Below are 15336 nucleotides of genomic sequence, written 5' to 3' on the forward strand. Positions count from 1 at the left end.
ATATACAACATGTATACAATATACAACATGTATACAATATACAATAGGTATAAAACAGGTTTATAGCAAAACTCATCCAGTAAAATCATGTGCAAAGTCGAACCTGATTTGATGGATTCTGTCTTTTCAACTTCATTTGCGTCGTTCCCGATCCAGACAAAAACCTGCAGTAGATTCGATGTCACACTCGTTATTTTGATTTACAAGTGCTGTAGAAATCTGTCTGAAGTTAGGTGGCCGACCGAGAGGCTGAGAGAGTTTTTCTCCTTAAAAAGTTAGGATATTTTGTTGTTTATGAAATAATTAAAAGTTGAATTGCCTGTATTTATACTGTACACACCATGCAGCCATCTGTGTTGTTTTTAAAGGTGCAGTACACACCATGCAGCCATCTGTGTTGTTTTTAAAGGTGCAGTACACACCATGCAGCCATCTGTGTTGTTTTTAAAGGTGCAGTACACACCATGCAGCCATCTGTGTTGTTTTTAAAGGTGCAGTACACACCATGCAGCCATCTGTGTTGTTTTTAAAGGTGCAGTACACACCATGCAGCCATCTGTGTTGTTTTTAAAGGTGCAGTACACACCATGCAGCCATCTGTGTTGTTTTTAAAGGTGCAGTACACACCATACAGCCATCTGTGTTGTTTTTAAAGGTGCAGTACACACCATGCAGCCATCTGTGTTGTTTTTAAAGGTGCAGTACACACCATGCAGCCATCTGTGTTGTTTTTAAAGGTGCAGTACACACCATGCAGCCATCTGTGTTGTTTTTAAAGGTGCAGTACACACCATACAGCCATCTGTGTTGTTTTTAAAGGTGCAGTATGTCACTTTCCTGTGGATGCTCTTGTCTCCATCAACTTATTATCGCTCAATAAATAAGTTTGTTTTTGTGTATTGTGTGTATATTTTCTTAGGAAACATTTAGTTATTTTTTGTTGTGCTATAACATTTTGTGAAATAAGTTACTTCTATGATTCATTATAGATATTAAACTTGCAAAAAGACAGATGTTTGTGGTTTTGACTTATCTACAGCAGCAACAAACGTTTGGAGGCTTTTACACTCTGTACGGACACACGCGGTTCTGCTCGGTCTGGAGTGACTTCAGCACGTCCAGTGTGAGCAGAGCATTAAACGAGCAGGTGATGGACGCTCCTCCAGAAAAGTGACATAGTGCACCTTTAAAGTTGGATGTTACATTTATGCGTCTTTACCTGGTCCCACACGTCCAGCAGCATGACGTCATCCTCAGCCAGGTCCTCCTGAGTGAACTCTCCAGGCACTTCCTCGATCTGCACACAGCACCAGAGCCTCCATCAGCTCCTCGTCCTCCCACATCAACTCAAATATTATCAATATTCAAATATTCAAATATTAAAGTAGCTGCTTTGTTTTCATTTAAAACAAAGCAGATGCTTCGCATTTTTAAATTCTGAAGTCGACTTGGTTTAGGGAAGTTGAACTTCTTGCCCTGGTCTTGGTCTAGTCCAGGTTTAGTTCCACAAATTGTCCCTGTTCTTATCTATATATAATATACTGTACAATATATCGGAAATTTATCAATATCGCAAAACTGTTTCACGCAATGCCCGTATTGCAAGAAAATAAATATCACAGGTAATGCCTAAGTCTTCAATTTGGCATAGATTTAACAGATTTGACAGAGATTATTATTTACATTATTATAGAAATTATTCGACTTTCTAATTCCTACTTCCCTTTTTTTTCTTCAAATTAAACAGTTACGGTTAAGTTATTTATGCGTCTACATAATGCTGTTTGCGTCATTCTGATTAATTGGTTTAATTTCTTAACATAAAGTGACTGAAACCAGGAAGTGTGGTTTTAAAGTTCATGGAAATGCTAATTATTTGTCTTTTCAAAATGCTTCAGTTCACACTTTTGCCAGCAGAGGGCACCAAGATTACCATTTCCATTGTAACGTTTTCAAGTGAAATGCCAATGTAAATAAGACTAGTGAATGAAGTCATTTACATTTCCGTTGTAATTGAACTTAACTTGTTATATACTTACTGTACATTGTTATATATCATGGTTTTGTAATATACATATTACTGTACATTGTTATATATCATGTTTTTGTAATGTACATACTGTACATTGTTATATATCATGTTTTTGTAATATACACATTACTGTACATTGTTATATATCATGTTTTTGTAATATACATATTACTGTACATTGTTATATATCATGTTTTTGTAATATACATATTACTGTACATTGTTATATATCATGTTTTTGTGATATACATATTACTGTACATTGTTATATATCATGTTTTTGTAATATACATATTACTGTACATTGTTATATATCATGTTTTTGTAATATACATATTACTGTACATTGTTATATATCATGTTTTTGTGATATACATATTACTGTACATTGTTATATATCATGTTTTTGTGATATACATATTACTGTACATTGTTATATATCATGTTTTTGTAATATACATATTACTGTACATTGTTACATATCATGTTTTTGTGATATACATATTACTGTACATTGTTATATATCATGTTTTTGTAATATACATACTGTACATTGTTATATATCATGTTTTTGTAATATACACATTACTGTACATTGTTATATATCATGTTTTTGTGATATACATATTACTGTACATTGTTATATATCATGTTTTTGTGATATACATTTTACTGTACATTGTTATATATCATGTTTTTGTGATATACATTTTACTGTACATTGTTATATATCATGTTTTTGTGATATACACATTACTGTACATTGCTATATATCATGTTTTTGTGATATAAATTTTACTGTACATTGTTTTTGTGATATACATTTTACTGTACATTGTTATATATCATGTTTTTGTGATATACATTTTACTGTACATTGTTATATATCATGTTTTTGTGATATACATATTACTGTACATTGTTATATATCATGTTTTTGTGATATACATATTACTGTACATTGTTATATATCATGTTTTTGTGATATACATTTTACTGTACATTGTTATATATCATGTTTTTGTGATATACATATTACTGTACATTGTTATATATCATGTTTTTGTGATATACATTTTACTGTACATTGTTTTTGTGATATACATTTTACTGTACATTGTTATATATCATGTTTTTGTGATATACACATTACTGTACATTGTTATATATCATGTTTTTGTGATATAAATTTTACTGTACATTGTTTTTGTGATATACATTTTACTGTACATTGTTATATATCATGTTTTTGTGATATACACATTACTGTACATTGTTATATATCATGTTTTTGTGATATACATATTACTGTACATTGTTATATATCATGTTTTTGTGATATACATATTACTGTACATTGTTATATATCATGTTTTTGTGATATACATTTTACTGTACATTGTTATATATCATGTTTTTGTGATATACATATTACTGTACATTGTTATATATCATGTTTTTGTGATATACATTTTACTGTACATTGTTTTTGTGATATACATTTTACTGTACATTGTTATATATCATGTTTTTGTGATATAAATTTTACTGTACATTGTTATATATCATGTTTTTGTGATATACATATTACTGTACATTGTTATATATCATGTTTTTGTGATATACATTTTACTGTACATTGTTTTTGTGATATACATTTTACTGTACATTGTTATATATCATGTTTTTGTGATATACATATTACTGTACATTGTTATATATCATGTTTTTGTGATATACATTTTACTGTACATTGTTATATATCATGTTTTTGTGATATACATATTACTGTACATTGTTATATATCATGTTTTTGTGATATACATATTACTGTACATTGTTATATATCATGTTTTTGTGATATACATTTTACTGTACATTGTTTTTGTGATATACATTTTACTGTACATTGTTATATATCATGTTTTTGTGATATACACATTACTGTACATTGTTATATATCATGTTTTTGTGATATACATATTACTGTACATTGTTATATATCATGTTTTTGTGATATACATATTACTGTACATTGTTATATATCATGTTTTTGTGATATACATTTTACTGTACATTGTTTTTGTGATATACATTTTACTGTACATTGTTATATATCATGTTTTTGTGATATACACATTACTGTACATTGTTATATATCGTGTTTTTGTGATATAAATTTTACTGTACATTGTTATATATCATGTTTTTGTGATATACACATTACTGTACATTGTTATATATCATGTTTTTGTGATATACATTTTACTGTACATTGTTATATATCATGTTTTTGTAATATACACATTACTATACATTGTTATATATCATGTTTTTGAGATATACATATTACTGTACATTGTTATATATCATGTTTTTGTGAAATACATTTTACTGTACATTGTTATATATCATGTTTTTGTGATATACATTTTACTGTACATTGTTATATATCATGTTTTTGTGATATACATATTACTGTACATTGTTATATATCATATTTTTGTGATATACATATTACTGTACATTGTTATATATCATGTTTTTGTGATATACATTTTACTGTACATTGTTATACATCATGTTTTTGTGATATACATTTTACTGTACATTGTTATATATCATGTTTTTGTGATATACATTTTACTGTACATTGTTATACATCATGTTTTTGTGATATACATTTTACTGTACATTGTTTTTGTGATATACATTTTACTGTACATTGTTATATATCATGTTTTTGTGATATACATATTACTGTACATTGTTATATATCATGTTTTTGTGATATACATACTATGAATCGTCCCGTCTTGTTGGAGCATCCGAACAGGCGCGGGGGATGGGCCGGGGTTTCACTCGCCAGGTTCGCTGAAGTCTGGTACTCGGTCCTGCCGCCCAGCGCCTTCCAGAACTCCCCTGGAAGTACAAACAAATATTTACAAAGGAATTCCAACTACGACATCACATGACACAACGGGCCAATGAGAAAGACTCTACTGAGGCGAGGTAAGTACCATAGTGTGTGTGCTGTGGTCAGAAGAGGAGGAGAGCGCATCTGACCCTACGTGCACTCTCAAGAGCTCAAGAGTGCAGTATAAGTATAATGTGCGCACTATGAGAATAGAGTCACAACGTTTCACCATTAAATGTATATTTTATTTTTATTTTATAAAGCCAAAGCCAGAATTTTGATTTTATTTTATGAGAATAAAGTTAAAATAGTCAAAATAAAGACGTAATTTTACCAAAAATATTGTCAACATTTGAAAGATTTATGTTCCTGCTCTTTATAATCTTTATAATTCCAACAAAAGTTAGTGAAGTTAGTTAAGTTAGTTAAGTTAGTTAGTGAACTATAAAAAGTGGAACTGCTCTCATCGCTCTAACGCGGTTCCACTTCATCACATTCATCTAAAGAGACGTTTGTGAAACTCAGGAGTTCTTCACTTCTGCTTTAGAATAAACTGGGTTATTTGTTTTTTAAAAAAAGACTTCTTTCACAAACGTGTGGCCTGTGCACTTCCTCACAGCGCTGCTGACTCCAGCGGAGGGATTTGTGCTGTTCTTTTTATTTTAATAGATAAGTCCATGTGTAAAGCACAAACAGCTCCACCTGCACTGATGCTGGTTTAAGAAGACAAAAGACTCTCCACCTGGTTCTCCGCCCTCCGTGATGGGCGTGGCCGTACACTTCAGGTACTGGCTCATGTACTTGGCGCCCTTCTGCTCCTCCTCACTGGCTCCTTTACCCATCCACATGTAGCCCCGCCCACCAGGCAGAGTCAGCAGGAAGGCGTCGTTGGAGTTTAGACTGACAGCACACACGTCCACCTATCGCCACGGGAACGCAACCGTTAAACAAATCCATCTGTTACAAAGGTTAAAACCTGTGGAAAACCCCTTTGTCTTCAAAAAACTAAACTCCATCCAAATTTACAAGAAACACATTTTTCTGAGCTGTCAGACTCTAGTCTCAGGGACAAGTCAGACACTTGGTGTGAGACGGGACTGAGGGACATTCAGGGATGTCAACGTCAATGAGTTGTGGCATATTTATGTTTGTCAAAAGTGTAGTTCTGTTACTCCTCCCAGAAGTACAATACATTAAAAAAGTGACTCTAGTAAAAGTAAGCATCTTCAGTAGGAGCATTTGTGCCATACGAGCGCCACAGAGCGTCCTCAGGTGTGTTTACCTCTGCGATCCTGGTGATGGAGGCCAGGTTGCGCCTCACTTGGAAGAGTTGTTTGTCAGGAGGAGGGACAGAGCCTCCCAGGCGGGACGTCCCGTTCTTATAGATGACCAGGGGCTTGGACTTGAACAGGCTCAGCAGGTGCGGGGGCTCCTTACCCTGGCACACTCTCACCTGAGAACAAGAGTTACCAAGGGCTTTATTTGTCATTATACTTGAAAGTCGCACAGCAAATGTCACAGATGTAGGTCAGATGTAAATAAATGTAAAAGACAAACTTAGTTTCCAGAGGGTCAGATTTTTCAAAGGGCCAAGGCCTCGGGGCCGAAGCTGCACAACACACACTGAATGTCCTCTATACTGTTTCAACTGAGATGATACTGCTTTACCAACATTGCTTAGCAAAAATCACACATCCAGAACTGAACCAGAATTAAACTAGGACTAGACTAGTACCAAATACGTCTGAACCAGGACTAACCCGGAATAAAACAAGGACTAAACCAGACAAAACCAGGTCTAAACTAGTGCTACCCAGAATGAAACCACTAAATATTTGTGGGCCGGATTAAATCACTTGGAGGGCCTGATTTGGCCCCTGGGCCTTATGTTGAATAGCCCTGGTCTGTGGTTCAATATCCAGGCCAGGACCAAGAGACTTTATCCAATGCCTTCTGAATATTCAGAGTTAATGTTTTACGTGAGTGCTTAAGGCTAACAAGAACTAGCATGCTAACAGTGAGAATGAAACATGTCGGAAAATGACTTGCAGACGGCACACAGCGGTCTCATTTTGACCCTGTGAGCTGCTTATACAGTCTGTGGGAGTGGCTACAGCATGAAGGTCGCAGGTTTGACTCCCGGGCCTTTCTGTGCGCAGTTTGCATGTTTCCCCCATCAACACAAAACAACAGCTAATGTTCCTCCAGCGAAGGTCCTGATACTTTAAATACCGATATTTGATATATACTATATATATATATATATATATATATATATATATATATATATATATATATATATATATATATATATATATATATATATATATATATATATATATATATATATATATATATATATATATATATATATATATATATATATATATATACTACTTATGCCCTCCTTTACCTGCACTGCGTTTCCTCCCAGAGAGCGGTCCAGTTCCACCGTGAGGAAGGCTGAGGCGGTCAGATCGTCCACGGAGCTGCACGAGCCCTGCCTGACACACCACGAGACACTTTACAGCTTCTACTTCACACAAATGTCAAGTTAACAGACAATTACACTCAACAGCGACACGTTATCATTGCATTTCACTCGCAAAAAATCGTTTGAAAAAGAGAAATATGTCATATGTCTGCAAAGAGTACTGTCCAGTTTAGTTAAAATGATTTGAATTCAAAGTTTTAATCTTGATTTGAGAATTTTGAAGGTATGTTACTTGCCAATAGCTTTAAAAAAAAAAGTGACTTAAACCACCTTTAGTTTAAGTAGATTGAGTTTAGTTGAGTCGAGTGCATTTCACGTGTGTAGAAATAAATATGAAACAGTCTCAGTTCTGTTTCTCAGTGTTTTGTCGTCGACGTTATTGTGTTTCTCATTTCAAGCTAAATTATCTTGAAATCTGGCCATAAAAGAAGATCATTAGAAGCACATAGACTGAATTCTAGACCTAGAGCTTAGCAAGATAAATGCAAAAATCCCACGTTCAGAATTGCAAACGTGCTTCTCGGTTACAGCGCGATAAAGCCCTGATTGTGGCGCGAATGCGAGGATTAAACTTATCAGATGTGCAACAGGAAGACAAAGCATCAGAGCGGAACATAAGAACAGCTGAAAGGTTCCATGAACAAGCAAAATACGAACATTCATTTCAATTATAATGAGAAGCCAACAGCAAATAAAGAAAATGAAATATGTGACGGACTCTGGTCTTTATCTGATGGTTGAAATGTCATGTAAACTGTAATCTGATTTCTCTCTGATCGTTCACAGCTGTCGGGGCGATTTATGATGCAAACTAAAGGCAAAGAGGACGTTACTCTTGCAATGCACTGATGCACAACGCCAGCTGTTTTTGGAGCTATTTATTTGGTTATTTATCTGATTATTGTAAATGTAAACGTTCCCACTGAGAAGAACGACCAAGGCAAAATGTGGACAACAACTGGCCAAATCGAAAGGAGATTTATTGTTTAAATCGACCTTTGAAAGATTTTAACCTTTTCTAAGGGTTCAATCCAATCCACAACTGAAAAGTGCTGCAAACAAACATGAAACACACTTGCTCCTGACCATAATGACCAAAATAATACATTACAATGCAAAGAATAATAATATAAAAATAAATAATGGCTAAAAACTACACATATAATAAAACTCTAAAAGATAAAAAGTAATAAAATAAATAAAACAATTAACTTTTTTTTTTTTTTTTAATTGTTCACCCTCATTTGCTCATAATTAGAAGTTGACTGATTCATGCATGTTTGGATAATCACATATTATTCTAGATTTGAGCCTCAGAAAATCAGTTTCCCCCTATCTCCACCCACAGCCCAGAACTTAATTGAAATTCTTTGGAGTAAAAAAAAAACAAGTATATTCTGGGTTTCAGACATTTGTAGTTAAAAATAAAAACTGTGGTGAAACGTCACTATGAAGAGGCGGGGCTTAGCCATTTCTGCAATTTACAACAGGAAGTCAATAGAACTGTGAATTATTAAGTATATTTTGATTAATATTATGCTTTGCCACTGGTGTTGACCAGTTGACATAAAGTGGAATCCAAAGTAAATAAAGCTTTGTAATCAAATTAAAAACAGACTCATTTCTACAGTTTGTTGAGCTTTAGGGGGTCTCACCATGTGTAGATGATCTGTCTGCTTTAAGGGGTCTCACCATGTGTAGATGATCTGTCTGCTTTAAGGGGTCTCACCATGTGTAGATGATCTGTCTGCTTTAAGGGGTCTCACCATGTGTAGATGATCTGTCTGCTTTAAGGGGTCTCACCATGTGTAGATGATCTGTCTGCTTTAAGGGGTCTCACCATGTGTAGATGATCTGTCTGCTTTAAGGGGTCTCACCATGTGTAGATGATCTGTCTGCTTTAAGGGGTCTCACCATGTGTAGATGATCTGTCTGCTTTAAGGGGTCTCACCATGTGTAGATGATCTGTCTGTTTTAGGGGGTCTCACCATGTGTAGATGATCTGTCTGCTTTAGGGGGTCTCACCATGTGTAGATGATCTGTCTGCTTTAAGGGGTCTCACCATGTGTAGATGATCTGTCTGCTTTAAGGGGTCTCACCATGTGTAGATGATCTGTCTGCTTTAGGGGGTCTCACCATGTGTAGATGATCTGTCTGCTTAAGGGGGTCTTACCATGTGTAGATGATGCGTCTGCTTAAGGGGGTCTCACCATGTGTAGATGATCTGTCTGCTTAAGGGGTCTTACCATGTGTAGATGATCTGTCTGCTTAAGGGGTCTCACCATGTGTAGATGATGCGTCTGCTTAAGGGGTCTCACCATGTGTAGATGATCTGTCGGCTTTAAGGGGTCTCACCATATGTAGATGATGCGTCTGCTTAAGGGGTCTCACAATGTGTAGATGATCTGTCTGCTTAAGGGGTCTCACCATGTGTAGATGATCTGTCTGCTTTAAGGGGTCTCACCATGTGTAGATGATCTGTCTGCTTTAAGGGGTCTCACCATGTGTAGATGATCTGTCTGCTTTAAGGGGTCTCACCATGTGTAGATGATCTGTCTGCTTTAAGGGGTCTCACCATGTGTAGATGATCTGTCTGCTTTAAGGGGTCTCACCATGTGTCGATGATCTGTCTGCTTTAAGGGGTCTCACCATGTGTAGATGATCTGTCTGCTTAAGGGGTCTCACCATGTGTAGATGATCTGTCGGCTTAAGGGGTCTCACCATGTGTAGATGATCTGTCTGTTTTAGGGGGTCTCACCATGTGTAGATGATCTGTCTGCTTTAAGGGGTCTCACCATGTGTAGATGATCTGTCTGCTTTAAGGGGTCTCACCATGTGTAGATGATCTGTCTGCTTTAGGGGGTCTCACCATGTGTAGATGATCTGTCTGCTTTAAGGGATCTCACCATGTGTAGATGATCTGTCTGCTTTAAGGGGTCTCACCATGTGTAGATGATCTGTCTGCTTTAAGGGGTCTCACCATGTGTAGATGATCTGTCTGCTTTAGGGGGTCTCACCATGTGTAGATGATCTGTCTGCTTAAGGGGTCTCACCATGTGTAGATGATCTGTCTGCTTTAAGGGGTCTCACCATGTGTAGATGATCTGTCTGCTTAAGGGGTCTCACCATGTGTAGATGATCTGTCTGCTTTAAGGGGTCTCATCATGTGTAGATGATCTGTCTGCTTTAAGGGGTCTCACCATGTGTAGATGATCCGTCGGCTTAAGGGGTCTCACCATGTGTAGATGATCTGTCTGCTTTAAGGGGTCACACCATGTGTAGATGATCTGTCTGCTTTAAGGGGTCTCACCATGTGTAGATGATCTGTCTGCTTTAAGGGGTCTCACCATGAGTAGATGATCCGTCTGCTTTAGGGGGTCTCACCATGTGTAGATGATCTGTCTGCTTTAAGGGGTCTCACCATGTGTAGATGATCTGTTTGCTTTAAGGGGTCTCACCATGTGTAGATGATCTGTCTGCTTTAAGGGGTCTCACCATGTGTAGATGATCTGTCTGCTTTAAGGGGTCTCACCATGTGTAGATGATCTGTCTGCTTTAGGGGGTCTCACCATGTGTAGATGATCTGTCTGCTTAAGGGGTCTCACCATGTGTAGATGATCTGTCTGCTTTAAGGGGTCTCACCATGTGTAGATGATCTGTCTGCTTTAGGGGGTCTCAACATGTGTAGATGATCTGTCTGCTTAAGGGGTCTCACCATGTGTAGATGATCTGTCTGCTTTAAGGGGTCTCACCATGTGTAGATGATCTGTCTGCTTTAAGGGGTCTCACCATGTGTAGATGATCTGTCTGCTTTAAGGGGTCTCACCATGTGTAGATGATCTGTCTGCTTTAAGGGGTCTCACCATGTGTAGATGATCTGTCTGCTTAAGGGGTCTCACCATGTGTAGATGATCTGTCTGCTTTAAGGGGTCTCACCATGTGTAGATGATCTGTCTGCTTAAGGGGTCTCACCATGTGTAGATGATCTGTCTGCTTTAAGGGGTCTCACCATGTGTAGATGATCTGTCTGCTTAAGGGGTCTCACCATGTGTAGATGATCTGTGTGCTTAAGGGGTCTCACCATGTGTAGATGATCTGTCTGCTTTAAGGGGTCTCACCATATGTAGATGATCTGTCTGCTTAAGGGGTCTCACCATGTGTAGATGATCTGTCTGCTTAAGGGGTCTCACCATGTGTAGATGATCTGTCGGCTTAAGGGGTCTCACCGTGTGTAGATGATCTGTCTGCTTTAAGGGGTCTCACCATGTGTAGATGATCTGTCTGCTTTAAGGGGTCTCACCATGTGTAGATGATCTCTCTGCTTTAAGGGGTCTCACCATGTGTAGATGATCTGTCTGCTTTAAGGGGTCTCACCATGTGTAGATGATCTGTCTGCTTAAGGGGTCTCACCATGTGTAGATGATCTGTCTGCTTTAAGGGGTCTCACCATGTGTAGATGATCTGTCTGCTTTAAGGGGTCTCACCATGTGTAGATGATCTGTCTGCTTTAAGGGGTCTCACCATGTGTAGATGATCTGTCTGCTTTAAGGGGTCTCACCATGTGTAGATGATCTGTCTGCTTTAAGGGGTCTCACCATATGTAGATGATCTGTCTGCTTAAGGGGTCTCACCATGTGTAGATGATCTGTCTGCTTAAGGGGTCTCACCACGTGTTTATGATCTGTCTGCTTAAGGGGTCTCACCATGTGTAGATGATCTGTCTGCTTTAAGGGGTCTCACCATGTGTAGATGATCTGTCTGCTTTAAGGGGTCTCACCATGTGTAGATGATCTCTCTGCTTTAAGGGGTCTCACCATGTATAGATGATCTGTCTGCTTTAAGGGGTCTCACCATGTGTAGATGATCTGTCTGCTTAAGGGGTCTCGCCATGTGTAGATGATCTGTCTGCTTTAAGGGGTCTCACCATGTGTAGATGATCTGTCTGCTTTAAGGGGTCTCACCATGTGTAGATGATCTGTCTGCTTTAAGGGGTCTCACCATGTGTAGATGATCTGTCTGCTTTAAGGGGTCTCATCATGTGTAGATGATCTGTCTGCTTTAGGGGGTCTCACCATATGTAGATGATCTGTCTGCTTAAGGGGTCTCACCATGTGTAGATGATCTGTCTGCTTTAAGGGGTCTCACCATGTGTAGATGATCTGTCTGCTTTAAGGGGTCTCACCATGTGTAGATGATCTGTCTGCTTAAAGGGGTCTCACAATGTGTAGATGATCTGTCTGCTTTAAGGGGTCTCACCATGTGTAGATGATCTGTCTGCTTTAAGGGGTCTCACCATGTGTAGATGATCTGTCTGCTTCAGGGGGTCTCACCATGTGTAGATGATCTGTCTGCTTTAAGGGGTCTCACCATGTGTAGATGATCTGTTTGCTTTAAGGGGTCTCACCATGTGTAGATGATCTGTCTGCTTTAAGGGGTCTCACCATGTGTAGATGATCTGTCTGCTTTAAGGGGTCTCACCATGTGTAGATGATCTGTCTGCTTTAGGGGGTCTCACAATGTGTAGATGATCTGTCTGCTTTAAGGGGTCTCACCATGTGTAGATGATCTGTCTGCTTTAGGGGGTCTCACCATGTGTAGATGATCTGTCTGCTTTAGGGGTCTCACCATGTGTAGATGATCTGTCTGCTTTAAGGGGTCTCACCATGTGTAGATGATCTGTCTGCTTTAAGGGGTCTCACCATGTGTAGATGATCTGTCTGCTTTAAGGGGTCTCACCATGTGTAGATGATCTGTCTGCTTTAAGGGGTCTCACCATGTGTAGATGATCTGTCTGCTTAAGGGGTCTCACCATGTGTAGATGATCTGTCTGCTTTAAGGGGTCTCACCATGTGTAGATGATCTGTCTGCTTAAGGGGTCTCACCATGTGTAGATGATCTGTCTGCTTTAAGGGGTCTCACCATGTGTAGATGATCTGTCTGCTTAAGGGGTCTCACCATGTGTAGATGATCTGTCTGCTTAAGGGGTCTCACCATGTGTAGATGATTTGTCTGCTTTAAGGGGTCTCACCATATGTAGATGATCTGTCTGCTTAAGGGGTCTCACCATGTGTAGATGATCTGTCTGCTTAAGGGGTCTCACCATGTGTAGATGATCTGTCGGCTTAAGGGGTCTCACCATGTGTAGATGATCTGTCTGCTTTAAGGGGTCTCACCATGTGTAGATGATCTGTCTGCTTTAAGGGGTCTCACCATGTGTAGATGATCTGTCTGCTTTAAGGGGTCTCACCATGTGTAGATGATCTGTCTGCTTTAAGGGGTCTCACCATGTGTAGATGATCTGTCTGCTTAAGGGGTCTCACCATGTGTAGATGATCTGTCTGCTTTAAGGGGTCTCACCATGTGTAGATGATCTGTCTGCTTAAGGGGTCTCACCATGTGTAGATGATCTGTCTGCTTAAGGGGTCTCACCATGTGTAGATGATCTGTCTGCTTAAGGGGTCTCACCATGTGTAGATGATCTGTCTGCTTAAGGGGTCTCACCATGTGTAGATGATTTGTCTGCTTTAAGGGGTCTCACCATATGTAGATGATCTGTCTGCTTAAGGGGTCTCACCATGTGTAGATGATCTGTCTGCTTAAGGGGTCTCACCATGTGTAGATGATCTGTCGGCTGCCGGACGTGTACAGGATGATGTAACAGTCTCCTCCATAGAACTGTCCATAGCTCGTCTCGTCCACAGGGACACGCCCACTGCTCTCCACTCTCCAGATCTACAGCAAAGTCAAACGTAAAGAAGTAAATAACTGTTTAAAATGCTCCGTATATTCCAAGTAAAAAAAGAGATCGACCAACATCAGATTTTATAAGAGAATACGTGTAAATTGTGTAGATTTGTTAATCGTCGTTTACGGTTTGTTTCACTTTTGGAGCTCTGAAGTTCTTACGTGAACATTAGGGACGTTTCCATTTGTTTTATTTCCACTGAGCTAAAGTGATCCGAACAGTCCCATTTGAGGGTCTGAAGGGGCCACGAGAGGAACTGAAGCTCCTGAGGTGTGTCCTGAGGTGTGTCCTGAGGTGTGTCCTGAGCTGTGTCCTGAGGTGTGTCCTGAGGTGTGTCCTGAGGTGTGTCCTGAGGTGTGTCCTGAGCTGTGTCCCGAGGTGTGTCCTGAGCTGTGTCCTGAGGTGTGTCCTGAGCTGTGTCCTGAGCTGTGTCCTGAGGTGTGTCCTGAGGTGTGTCCTGAGGTGTGTCCTGAGCTGTGTCCTGAGCTGTGTCCTGAGGTGTGTCCTGAGGTGTGTCCTGAGCTGTGTCCTGAGGTGTGTCCTGAGGTGTGTCCTGAGGTGTGTCCTGAGGTGTGTCCTGAGCTGTGTCCTGAGCTGTGTCCTGAGGTGTGTCCTGAGGTGTGTCCTGAGCTGTGTCCTGAGCTGTGTCCTGAGGTGTGTCCTGAGGTGTGTCCTGAGGTGTGTCCTGAGGTGTATCCTGAGGTGTGTCCTGAGGTGTGTCCTGAGGTGTGTCCTGAGCTGTGTCCTGAGCTGTGTCCCGAGGTGTGTCCCGAGGTGTGTCCTGAGGTGTGTCCTGAGGTGTGTCCTGAGGTGTGTGTCCTGAGCTGTGTCCTGAGGTGTGTCCTGAGGTGTGTCCTGAGGTGTGTCCTGAGGTGTGTGTCCTGAGCTGTGTCCTGAGGTGTGTCCTGAGGTGTGTCCTGAGGTGTGTCCTGAGCTGTGTCCCGAGGTGTGTCCCGAGGTGTGTCCCGAGGTGTGTCCTGAGGTGTGTCCTGAGCTGTGTCCTGAGGTGTGTCCTGAGGTGTGTCCTGAGCTGTGTCCTGAGCTGTGTCCTGAGGTGTGTCCTGAGGTGTGTCCTGAGGTGTATCCTGAGGTGTGTGTCCTGAGCTGTGTCCTGAGGTGTGTCCTGAGGTGTGTCCTGAGGTGTGTCC

At 39.5% G+C, this 15336-nt stretch overlaps 1 protein-coding gene and 1 long non-coding RNA gene across 2 annotated transcripts in view; both read right to left on the minus strand.

Moving 5' to 3' along the window:
- Positions 1-15336, minus strand: part of LOC140361601 (uncharacterized) — a 229715-nt gene that overhangs the window by 92545 nt on the left and 121834 nt on the right. The window lies entirely within an intron of this gene.
- Positions 1-15336, minus strand: part of scin (scinderin) — a 43111-nt gene that overhangs the window by 665 nt on the left and 27110 nt on the right. The window contains exons 9-15 of the mRNA XM_072447323.1: positions 14054-14175; positions 7363-7453; positions 6232-6402; positions 5692-5869; positions 4833-4954; positions 1220-1297; positions 104-164 (exon numbers count right to left, since the gene is read on the minus strand). Coding sequence (XP_072303424.1) covers positions 104-164; positions 1220-1297; positions 4833-4954; positions 5692-5869; positions 6232-6402; positions 7363-7453; positions 14054-14175 — 823 coding nt within the window. The remainder of the gene's footprint in view (positions 1-103; positions 165-1219; positions 1298-4832; positions 4955-5691; positions 5870-6231; positions 6403-7362; positions 7454-14053; positions 14176-15336) is intronic.

Source organism: Eucyclogobius newberryi, unplaced genomic scaffold (assembly GCF_026437365.1).
Source record: "Eucyclogobius newberryi isolate DKJ021-1_F unplaced genomic scaffold, fEucNew1.0.hap1 SCAF_16, whole genome shotgun sequence".
NCBI classification, from domain to species: domain Eukaryota; kingdom Metazoa; phylum Chordata; class Actinopteri; order Gobiiformes; family Gobiidae; genus Eucyclogobius; species Eucyclogobius newberryi.